The 12,565-nt window shown below is 36.3% G+C and overlaps 1 protein-coding gene across 5 annotated transcripts in view; it reads left to right on the top strand.

The window, feature by feature from the left end:
• The window catches only part of Trpm7 (transient receptor potential cation channel subfamily M member 7), an 86,423-nt gene that overhangs the window by 21,638 nt on the left and 52,220 nt on the right, over positions 1-12,565 (top strand). For 4 of the 5 annotated variants that reach the window (XR_012909702.1, XM_075962067.1, XM_075962070.1 and 1 more), the window contains exons 5-9: positions 3,854-4,067; positions 5,836-5,960; positions 6,931-7,102; positions 8,753-8,927; positions 10,503-10,626. Coding sequence is in view for 4 of the 5 variants with exons in the window: in XM_075962067.1 (XP_075818182.1) it covers positions 3,854-4,067; positions 5,836-5,960; positions 6,931-7,102; positions 8,753-8,927; positions 10,503-10,626 (810 nt within the window). In the remaining variant the exon portion in view is untranslated. The remainder of the gene's footprint in view (positions 1-3,853; positions 4,068-5,835; positions 5,961-6,930; positions 7,103-8,752; positions 8,928-10,502; positions 10,627-12,565) is intronic. The other variant, XM_075962068.1, reaches the window with a different exon arrangement.

Raw genomic sequence — 12,565 nt, 5'->3', positions numbered from 1 at the left:
TTTCTTTTTGTACTCATAGTTAAACAGGACAACAAATGCTTTGGATAGGTTAATTGATAATTGAGTATAAGTAGGTAAATTGACATTTGAATCTTAATTTGTATAAGTTACAGTACTAGTACTAAATATCACAAGAATTTTTCCAGATTTAAAAGCTGTTTGCTATTTTATGTTTTTAGGAGTGTAAATACTATCTAATTTATGTGTATTTTTTGTTGGTGATTTTTTTGTTTTTCGAGGCAGGGTTTCTCCATATAGCCCTGGCTAACCTGGAACTCTGTCCCACCAGCCAACTCGCGAATAATGACACAGAGACATTATGAAAGCTTGACCTTTAGCTTAGGCTTGTCTCAACTAGCTATTATAGCTTAAATTAACCCATTTATATTAATCTATGTTTTGTCAAGTTGAGTTAACCTCTTTTATCTTGCACCTCGTGTTTCCTCTCTGTATCTCCTGACTTCTGCGTGCCTACATTCCTCCTTACTTTCTTTCTCCAGTAATCTGGCCTATACCTTCAACCTAGCTATTGTCTGTTCAGATTTTTATCACATTAGTCACAGCAGTATATCTTCACAGTGTACAAATATGCCACATTTCCCCCACTTGTTTAAAAAGGAAAGGTTTTAACTCTAATAAAACTATATGATAAGAACAATTATCAGGTTAAGAATTACATTCACAATGTCTAATCCATTTGTATTTGGCAAATTTGGAGAAAGTACTGTATATCTATCTAACTTAAGAGGTCTGAAGTTTTAGCCCCAAACCACTGTCTATCATAACTTGTATTATCACCCTAAAAAAATCTTTTTAAACAAGTTAAGCGCTTATGTTTCTCAATCTTATAAACTTTACATCTCTTATATAAGTTTCTTTTCTGAATTTGGTAACAAGAGAGATTGTAACTATATCTGGTCTTCAACCCAACAAAGACTCAAAAAGGATACAATATTACCCAAGTAAACAGGAAGTACAGAACAAGCAACTTCTAAAACTATGGAAATGACAGAAACAGTTGACTGCCTGGACAGTCACCAAAGGTTCCTCTGCAACATTGGGGCATAACCATCCTTGTCCTATGTGTCTAAAAATTTTGACAGGCTTTTTTTTTTTGTGAAGAAGGAATTTTGAAGAATTTTTGAAGAACTGTCTTACCTTGTCTTGGCAAAGTTCAGCAGTCGTTTTCTTTTGCATCCTGTTTTTCCAGTTTGAACAGGATACTGTCAGCAGTAGAGGCAAGGGCAGTTTCTTTGGCCGATGGCTAACATTGCCACAAATGAAAGCAAATTCCATATGGAGTTTCTTCAATGCCTATTTCTTTGAAGTAAATGGTGTTGCCAGGAGGTGACATGTCTTACTGTCATGAAAAACTTGAAGTTATTAAAATATTTTAGTGTCATATTCTGTAGATCGTGAAGTGTTTGAACACCATCTATTTAAAATATGTTTGACCTTGAAAAGATACTGATATCAGTTTGATTATTATAGATGACTAACTAATAACCTGTCCTTATATTCTAAATAACTTTAAAGGACTAAAGCTTGATATTACATTTTTAAATGAGCTGCATAGGTCCAATACCTTAAACAAGAGCAGAAACAGATACAGTGTATAACAAAAATAACCTCAAATTTGTATGAATATACAAAAATCCATATCAGTGTAAAATTTTTGAGACTAGTGGTTGTTCAAAAGTAGACTCAACAACTCACCCTTTTATCCCAGTGTTTCTATGTACAAAACTCTTTTCCCCTCAGAAAGAGATCCCTCAATCTGATCTGCTTTGCTTAGCTTTTTTCCTGGTCACTGTCAATAATGGTTGGTTAGAACCAACCCCCCTAAACAATGACAAACATTCAAAACCCAACAAATGACCACTATTCCACCTCTTGGGAATGTGGGTGTCTGGTGTTCTAGATAGCTTCCTGTTGTCTGGGGGTGATGGTATCTCTAGGGGACCCTGAGAAAATTGGGATAATGATCAAAGCCTGGGAGAGCTAGGTGAATTATTTTTTGTTTTGTTTCTGATGGGAAAGTATAGAGCTTATCTGAAGTCTTGACTGGATAGTCTGTTAGGCTGGGCCATCTGAGCTAGCAATTTAGAAGTTGTTTTGGATGCAGAATTTTGAAGAAACCGGCAGAGGCATTCTGAGAGGCTGGATCACTTCTTATTGTTGTCTGGTCCTTTCTTTTTTTCTGAAAGCACATAAACTTTTAAAAGATTATATGTATGTATATATATATATATATACACACACACATACATACATACATACATACACATATCTGCACTAACCATGGAATGTGCAGTGTGCATAAGTCAGTTAAAGATTTTTTTTTTATGTTTGAGCAGGTAAAAGTCATCCATCAACTGTATGTCTGCTTGGACTGTATAGGCAAACCTCTATCCATACCATATGAAAATATGGCATATAATAAGTTATGAGGACTCTGTAACCAGTTAGATTTATCATATTGCATCCAGTCTCAGAGATGTTCCCATGTCGAGGGATCAACATATACATCACCTGTCCTGCAGTCTTTTTTTCCTTATTTGTTGCCAAGGTTTTCAGGTCTTCCCCATTCAAATCTGATCTTCATTAATTTTTTAAGAGAACCATAACTTTTTGTTTCCTGTGGAAACAAAGGCATGACCTCTTCCCAATGCAACATACTTTTTGACTTTCATTTGAAGATAAGACATTCTTAAAATATATAGGTTGGTTTAATTTAGCAATTCCTTTCATAATCCAGTGTCTCTTAGCAGCTATTGTTTTCTTATCAGCATTCAAAGAATTTAAAGTCAAGAAAGCACCATACAGGATCCAGATGCCCTGTGCATTTCCCGTGTTTACATGGCTTATTTTTTTTAATATATTGCTTTACTCTTTCTCTAAAGACTTTATTATTTTTAAAATATTTTTTTTCTGTGACTGTCTATACCCATTTTTTACTGTACCTGTTTAGCGGTTTTCTTGGTCTGGACTGCTTTACTGCGCCACCTGTAGCCTTCTCTGACCACGTGAGCCAAGCCTTAAACCCACTGTGTGGCTTTGTTGGTGGCTGGCTCCATCCTGCTTGGGTCTGTGGGAGCAAAGCCTTACTCCTGCAGAATCAGCCTGCAGCACCAGCTGGGGGCAGCATTTACCTGCTTCAGTTCTGGGAATTTGCTGAGCCCTTGCTGTTTCTGCTTAGTGCTGTTCAAGTGCTCACTGTACAGCAGCCCCCCTGTGTAAGCCGCTAGCACTGGTTTCTAGGAAGCCATGTTTGTTTTGTTTTACTTGCTCACTTGTTTGTTTGTTTAGATTTCTCAGGCCCTACATGGAAATACTTGCCTAGAAGGTGGGCACCGTATGTAACAAGTCTTTCTCTGTTCTGCCAGCCAGCTCCCAAAATGACACAGAGACTTATTAATTATGAAAGCTTAGCCTTTAACTTAGACTTGTCTTAGTTAGCTCTATGACTTAAATTAACTTATTTATATCACATGTTGTTACCTGTCTTCCATATTGTTCTTCCTGTTTCCTTTTCATGTCTCCTAGCTTCTCCTGCATGCCTAGATTCCTCCTCCTTTTTTCTTTTCCCCCAAATCTGGCCTATACCTCCTGCCATTCAGCTTTTTATTACACCAACCACAGCAATATATCTTCACAATGTACAAATATCCCACAACAACTCTGTAGACCAGCCTGGCCTCAAACTCACAGAGATCTATGTGCATATGCCTCTCAATTGCTGGGATTAAAGGCATACACCACCACCTCCAGGCTAGTAAATTTTTTGAATATCAGATAATATTGCATTATTAAATCTGTGAACATAGTTATTTTGACCCTTTGTTTGTTTTAGTATGTGAGACTGTCATATGATACCAAACCTGAAATCATTCTGCAACTTCTGCTTAAAGAATGGCAAATGGAGTTACCCAAACTTGTTATTTCTGTACATGGAGGCATGCAGAAATTTGAGCTTCATCCAAGAATCAAGCAGTTGCTTGGAAAGGGTCTTATTAAAGCTGCAGTTACAACCGGAGCTTGGATTTTAACTGGAGGAGTAAACACAGGTAATATGAACAGTTTTATTAAACATATTTATCAGTCTCTCATATCAGTTGGGCATTTGAAATAATAAATTATAAATAGATTTGATTCTTAATCTGTAATTCGTGGTAGTATCATTGATAAAAATAACTTAATCTGCTTGGTTGTCATTCAGGCCATTAAAATATATACTTTAGAGTAAAAGTTGGCAAAGTTAACCTGTGTGTCAAATCCAGGTTAATTAATCCTTGTTATTATGAATAAAGTTTGATTTGAACATAACCACGTTCATTTGTCTATATCTTTTTTTGTGCTCAATATCAAACTTGAGTAATTGTAACAAAGACTGGTAAGTAAATACTCTGCACAGCCAGAATGCTTATTGCTTTTCCTTTACAAAAATATCTGCAGACCCTTCTGTAAAGCAAAGTGTTAATTTCTGACTCCCAATACACTGGTAGAAGAATGATAGTCTGCTCCTTTGGTAGTAGTAAAGGCATATCCTTTGGGGATGAAAGAGATGGCTCTGCAGGTAAGAACCCTGGCTGCTCTCGCAGAGGATGAGTTTTGTTTCCAGTACTCAACGTGGTATCTCACAATTGTCCAGTTCCTGGGCATCAGACATCTTTTGGCTCATTCACTAGGGATGGTTGTGACTCACATACATGCATGCAGGTAGACATATATACATATAAGAATAAAGTTGTGAAAAGGTAGCCTTCAAAAATTAATTTTTCATCTGTTAGTCCCCTTTATCCAAGATCTTTTTTCTTTATTTTTGGTGTTTTATATAATGTTTTAATTTTGATTATAAGGAGGATGGGTTAATATTAATGATTAAAGCTAAGCATAATTATTTATTTAAATCATCTTAAGCATCTCATTCATTCATTATTGATAATTATTGAACCTTACTGTAAGGCATTCTTTGAGCTATAAGGTATATATTGTTTTTTAAAATAGATACTTTCAGTATTATAGTGGGGGTTATGTAAACAATAAGAGGATAATTTAGGTATGATTAGTGTATTTTATGATCAGTTCTATGTAGACATATGGAGACCTGACTGTCTCTTCACTTTTCAGTTCAGTCAAGTTGATAAGAGTAAGCAGATTTTTATTGATAGCTTAATATTTCAAGAAAGATGTTAGGAAACAAAGGAACTTGGGACAGAGCATGTAGAGAAGAGAAAATCATTGGTGTATTGCAAGAATGAGGCGGTTCCTATGTGACATAAGGGAAAGTAAGCAAGCAGTGTTGGTCAGAAGTTCTTGGGAGATGGGAAAGCATGGTGATATGGAAGTGTGGTTACTACCAGTAATAGACAGATGCTTTTTAAGGTCTTACAAGCCATTACAAACATTGTGGCTTTTTCTTTTGAATAAGAAGGGAAGGTTTTAAGGTGCTGATTGGTAAGAACAAAGTTACTTGAATGTTTTTTTGAAAATAGACTGTAAGCAAGGAAGGCAGTGGATGTTACTTTCTATGTTTTATATGAAAGATGAGATCTAATATGTTAAAAGAAGCAAACTAAAAGATATATCAGTGTTTTAGTACTAGGCCTACCTACCATTGTGATAGGATTTGATTTACACGTGTTTTGGTCTTGATATGATATTGTGGGGTTTTGTTTTCTTAATCTATTTGGTTATCTTAAATTTTTTGTTAGCTTGACTTTGGATCTTGCAGCCTTAGAATCTTTTATTTAAAGAAAAATCATGAATTGTAATATTATAAAGTAAATTCAGGTTGTTTTTTTTTCTAATGGTGAATAAATTTTGTATGAACAGGTGTAGCAAAACATGTTGGTGATGCCCTCAAAGAGCATGCTTCCAGATCATCTCGAAAGATTTGCACTATTGGAATAGCTCCATGGGGAGTGATAGAAAACAGAAACGATCTTGTTGGGAGAGATGTAAGAATGGGTTTGCATGTCTTAAATTTCAGCTTGTAGACTATATTATACTTTCACATTAAGTTTAAAACAAAATTTCCAGCACCCCTTTCTGGTTTTTTTGAAAATACATTTATCAATATAAATGCTTATAATATTGTTGGTACTTTTTGTTTTCTGTCTTTTATGTAGAATATTAACATGTCTTCCACATCATATTAGTGTTTGTAATTGATTTGTTTGTTTGTTTTTTGAGAGCCATGGTTGTGCTAGAACTTGCTCTGTAGACCAGGGTCACCTCAGACTCGATCAGCCTGCTGATTATAACATTAAGGATTAATTTTGTCATTAAGAGTAGGAATCAAATGATGGTGCTTTATTTGAATAGGTTGAAAATGCGAGTTTGTAGATATTCATCATGAGACTATTAAGATAAAATTGACTGTGTACGGTGGCACAGGCCTTAATGCCATCATGCAGCAGTGGTGGCAGAGGCAGGCCGGTCTTGAGTTAGAAGCTAGCTTGATCTGCGTTAGCAAGTGCCAGACAAGCCAAAGCAATATAGTGAAATCCTGTCTCAAAAAACAAAACAACAACAAAAACTAATTATGGAGATAACTATTAAATTTTCAATGTCAGCTTGAAAGGGTTGTATGTATGTTTTGGAAAATAGCACTGTCATATTTTACTGCTTTCTTATTGTCTTCTGTGTATTGTACTTTACTCACTTAATAACCTTATAATTTATTAACACTGTATATATACTTCCTTATTGCTCCATTTGCATGAGGTAGTAAAAAACTCAATTTTGCAAAAAGGAGTAATTATGTGGTTTAATCTGTTATCTTCAAATTCTTGAAAGTGTATGCTTTTTCTTTATGTCTAAATGAAAATAGAATCTTATCTTTTACCTGTGGGTCACTTCAGAATTTAACTTATACTATATTACATTCAGCTTCCTTCCACTGTCTCTTGTTTTGCTCTTGTTTAGGTGGTTGCTCCTTACCAAACTCTATTGAATCCCCTGAGCAAACTGAATGTTCTGAATAATCTCCACTCCCATTTCATATTGGTGGATGATGGCACTGTTGGAAAGTATGGGGCAGAAGTCAGACTGAGAAGAGAACTTGAAAAAACCATTAATCAGCAAAGAATTCATGCTAGTAAGAATTCGCCCATTTGTTACTGTTTAATTATTCAAAATTGTGTTAGTAGCCAGCAGCATACTTAAAAGGTAGCATGTTCTGTGAAGTAAATACACCTTTGTTTACATAGCAAATGCACCTACAAAGCATCCAAAAATCGCTGGTCTTAAACAAAATACTAAGACCTACAAAAAGAAAATGTATTTATTTATTTATTTATTTTTGGCTTTGTTGCTCTTATAATCAACTGAAGCTCAAAGTACTTACTAACAGTCTTAATGTGTGGTAGTGCTAATATGTAACTTTGGATCTTTGTGAATTTAAGGCCAGCCAGGGCTACACATAGAGAAACCCTGTCATGAGAAAAAAAGAATAAGAAAAAAAAAAGATATAGAAGCAATACCAGTTAAGTAAGAATGAGCTTTGCCTAAAGTTTCTAAAGTGAGTCTGTATTGCTGTTGGCAAATGAATCCTAAAAGTTGATATTCTTGGAACAGATTTTCCTTTCCAACTGTGAGTGAACTTTCTCCTTTAGCTTCTATATTTTATTACAAGTAGAAGAAGTTCTGTAACCCTAGTAAAAAAGAAGATGAACTCTGACAAAGTGATAACAGAAATACAAAATTACAGAAGCGCACACATAGTAGTGTCATAATGTTTGTGTGAACTGTTAATTTAAAAAATATCCTTAGAGCTAGAGAAATAGCTCAGCAGTTGAGAGCACTTGTTGCTGTTGGAGAGGACCTGAGTTTGGTTCCCAGCACCTACATGGTGGCCTACAACTGTCTGTAACAACAGTTCCAGGGGATACAATGCCCTCTTCTGACCTTGAAGGACACCAGACACATACATGGTACATAGACCAACATTCAGATTATTTTTATTTTATTACCGCCCCCCACCCGTGTCTGTGTGTGGGATGATTGGAGGTCGCAGAATAGCTCCTGGTAACTGGTTCTCAAGGTCTGCTGTGGGACTTGGCAGTTGAACTCATATTGTCAGATGCTTTGCTCATTGAGCTGACTTATACCCTGAGAACTAGTGATGATTTAAAAACCTGTGCTTAGAAATATTTGTCTTTTATCACCACATTTTAGGTTGCTGTAAAAATAAAAATGAGTATTTTTTACTAATTTTTTAAAAAAATTTCATTTATTAAAAATGTAAGTTGGTATATGTTAGAAATTCAACCAATATAGTATTAAAATATAAAATAAGCACCCCATGGTGGCTCTTGCTTGTAATCACAGTTCTCAGGAGGCTGAGACAGGAGAATCTTATATTCTAATGCTGCCTGGGTTACATGGCAAGACTTTGAAAAATAATAAAAGCAGAGAAACTAGGCAAACTAAGGCATAAATTAATCCTTATACATATATTGCCAAGAGCTCAATTAATAAATACACAAAAGTTTGTTTTGAATAAATATACAGATTCTGGTTGGCACTAAATCATTTATTGAATTTCCTGATTTTATCACCCAGAGCAGATGTTAGTGATTGTTTAGTGCTCCATTATTTGAGACTGGCTGTTACTAACATCCAGTGTTTAAAGTAAAGCCAACTGTCTCATAGGAAATTTTCTTATTTTTAATTTTTATTTAAAATAAGTAATATTAAATTACTGAATTTTGTCAGATTTACTAATTAAACTTTTATCCTTTTTTAGGAATTGGGCAAGGTGTTCCTGTAGTGGCTTTGATATTTGAAGGTGGGCCAAATGTCATCCTTACAGTACTGGAGTATCTTCAGGAAAGTCCCCCTGTTCCAGTTGTTGTGTGTGAAGGGACAGGCAGAGCTGCAGATTTACTGGCATATATCCATAAGCAGACAGAAGAAGGAGGGTGAGTGTAGCGTGTAGCAGACTTCACAATAAATTAGAGGCTGGTAGGTTGTGCAGTTCTAAACTTGCTGTAAGCCACATTTTGGAGGTGACTTATGACAGGTTTGTATGGTCCAGGGTAGGGAGTGTGGATTAAAAACGTGTAGGAAGAACAGACATAGGAAAGAAACACAGAGACATAGGATAGTACCGGAGGACAATTCAGCGAATACTGAATTCGCCTTGTCTATTTTCCACACACTCCCTCCAATGTGGGGAGGTAGGATGCAGTAGACTTCATTAACATGATATAAGGAATAGACTTGAATTCTCCAACCTTTGGTCCAGGTGAAACAGATCCACCTCTATACCCAAAATATTAATCAGAATTTTGTTTATAACCATATCTGTTATCAACAATTTTGAGAGAGCAAAAATAAGCTCAAACTCACTGACTTCCAGTCAAGGTGGAACAGGCTCACAACTGTGGGTCCCCACATGAACACCGTTGTCTATTAAATGAACATGAAAATCTCAGTTTTAATACAATACTTTCTTCAGACCTAGAGCAGTAGCTTGTGTCATACGCTATTGGAATGAACTAAAGTGTAGTCATTTTTAGAAAATAATTATTGCTTCAGAGACATACCTTTGACCTGATAGTTTAATTTCATGTAATGGCTACTACAGGTAAACACTTATATAAAATTTTATGTAAAATATCTTATACAAGATAAGGACATTGTAGAACATCTACCAGAAAAAGCCTAAACAAATAATTTTTGGTATATTTAGACAGTAGAATGGTTATAGCTGAGTAAAGATGGAACCTGTGTGGCAACTGCTCTCAATATAACCACAGTTTTACTTATTGATTATAAATGCTTGGCCACTAGCTCAGGCTTGTTATTAGCAAACTCTTACAACTTAAATTTACCCATTTATATTATATTAATCTACATTCTGCCACATGGCGTTGCCACTCTTTCATCTTGTACCTTCTGTTTCCCTTCCATTTCTAGCTTGTGACTCCTGACTCTGCCCTTTTTCTTTCCTGTGTTCTTAGTCTGGTTCTCCAGCTTAGCTTAACCTTATTCTGTCCAGCTATTGGCCAGTCAGCTTCTTTATTAAACCACTCACAACAGCATATTATCACACAGTGTAAAGGAATATTCCACAGAACCTCACACTGGTTGATGGATTCCTGAAAAAAAGTGACATGAAACTAGGCAATTGGAGACTTTGATCATGAACTCCTGCATTTTGATACTTTGAGCTGGGTAAATGTGTCCATGTTGAAGACTCCTTGGTAAATTGTTTTATAAGCCATAATATAGAACATTCCTTATGATACCTTGTAAAATCTGAGTACTATTACTACACCACATACTTTGTTTAAAACATTCACAAAATTATTCAAAGTGAAAATACTCCATTCCTTTTCTTGTGCCATAGATTTAATAATGGGTGTCTCAGGAAGTTACTATTAATATTACTACAGAACCTTCAGAAGCCTTGCATGGGTCTACCTGTACTTCGTTTGATCCTACAGAGAAGATGAAATGAGTGAAGTAAGTTGTTTTTCTTCTTCTACCAGGAATCTTCCCGATGCAGCGGAACCTGATGTTATATCAACTATCAAAAAAACCTTTAACTTTGGCCAGAGTGAAGCAGTTCATTTGTTTCAAACATTGATGGAGTGCATGAAAAAAAAGGAGCTTGTGAGTAGTTTTCAGCAGAATAAATCTTTTCTTTTAACACACGTTCTAATTCATACAATTCTTTAGGTTTTAGTTTGTGTTTTAAGTTGTTCTGTTATTTTCTTATTGCTCTTCAGCTGAGTGATGGTATAGAAAACCTAATATTCATATAGTGGTGAGACATTGTAATCATTCTTTCAAAGGAATTTTTATAACTGCATCTCAACTGACTGTGCTTAATATTTAAGAAGACTGCAGAGGAACAAGCAGCATGGCTCAGTGGCTATAGGTGCTTGCCACCAAACCTGATGACCTGAATTTGATCCCTGTAATCTACTTGGTTTAAGGAGAGAACCAACTCTTGCAGATTGCCTTTTGCCTTTATGTGGATGCTGTGTGCAAATCACACACATATACATGAAAAAGAAGAACTATAGTTGCTAGTGGCTTCTCTAATAAAATACTTGGGAAAATATTTTAAGGCTTTTATCTGTGGAAGACTACTAAATCTAGGTGTGTTGTGGGAGCTGTGGGCCTGCTTTTCGTCCCGCCCGGCTCCTGCATGGCTAGCTTTACACCAGAAATAACAACACACAAACTGTATTCTTTTAAACACTGCTTGGCCCATTATATCTAGCCTCTTCTTGGCTAACTCTCACACCTAGACTAGCTCATTTCTAATAATGTGTGTAGCACCCCTAGGTGCGCTTATCAGGAAGATTCTAGCCTATGTCCATCCTGGGTCGGAGCTTCATCGCTTGTGCCCGGGAGAGGGGAGCATGGCCTCTGAGCTCACTTCCTCTTCCTCCCAGCAGCTCAGTCGGTAGAGCATGAGACTCTTAATCTCAGGGTCGTGGGTTCGGGCCCCACATTGGGCACCAGGTGAAGGCGTAAGTCACAAACAATGCCACACCAGTTTGGAATTATGATTAATAGGGTGGTATTTATTTAAAGGGGAAAAAACTTACAGATAACTGTCCCAGCCAACAGCCCTTTGCGCAATTAGTCGCCAGAAACAGAGCAGGAAGCGAAGAGAGCGAGAAGGGAAGTAGCTGCTTTTTTAAAGGGAGAGAGACCACACCCCAGTGGGCTGGTATCTCAGCGGCTATAGGCTGGAGGAGCGGAAGGACCTCCCGCAACATAGGTGCTGCTTAGTCTCATACATGTAAACATAGACGTGTATTTTCAGAGACAAAATTTTAACGTTCTATAAGTAGATAGGAACATAGAGCTGGGTGGTGGTGGCGCACACCTTTAATCCTAGCACTTGGGAGGCAGAGGCAGGTGAATCTCTGTGAGTTCGAGGTCAACCTGGTCTACAAGAGCTAGTCCCAGGACAGGCTCTAAAACTACAGCAAAACCCTGTCTCGGGGGGGAAAAAAAAGAAACATAGATTTGTTGTCTCTTCTTGACCTTTTGGCTCTGATTGAGTGTGTTAATTTGTATTTTCTTTCATTGCAGACTTGATTCTCCATGAAATGAAACTGGTTGAAAACTTTGTATTTGTGTATAAATCATTTTTTCTTTCTAAAAAGTACCTAAGTAAAAGTGTCCTAAATGGTTTTATATTTCACTACATGCCTCACCCAAAAATGCATGTGTTGCAAGGCATAGTGGTACATACCTGGAGGTTAAGGCAGGAGGCCTGTGAGTTCTAGTACAACTAGGACTGCATTGTAAGAACTTTCCTTAAAAGAAAAAGGAATACGTTAATCTTTCGAATAAGTGCTCACTCTGTAGAAAGAGCAACATGATTTGTTCTGATAGTGATTTCTATCCTCTACCCACAAACTGTTTAGTTAGCTGACAGATACAAGATAGGTTAAAAAGAAGTGAATGTGATATGAAACAAACTACTCTTGAAAATGCATTGATATTTGGTTAGTGATACTCTTAATTTAATTTTCTGTTTTGTTTTGGGTTAAACTAAGCTTAAATTAGGATTAAAATGTTAGATCAC

The sequence above is a fragment of the Microtus pennsylvanicus genome, chromosome 2 (genome assembly GCF_037038515.1).
Source record: "Microtus pennsylvanicus isolate mMicPen1 chromosome 2, mMicPen1.hap1, whole genome shotgun sequence".
Lineage (NCBI taxonomy): Eukaryota > Metazoa > Chordata > Mammalia > Rodentia > Cricetidae > Microtus > Microtus pennsylvanicus.
Note: the sequence above shows the minus strand (reverse complement) of the source record. Positions and strands in the feature narration are given on the sequence as shown.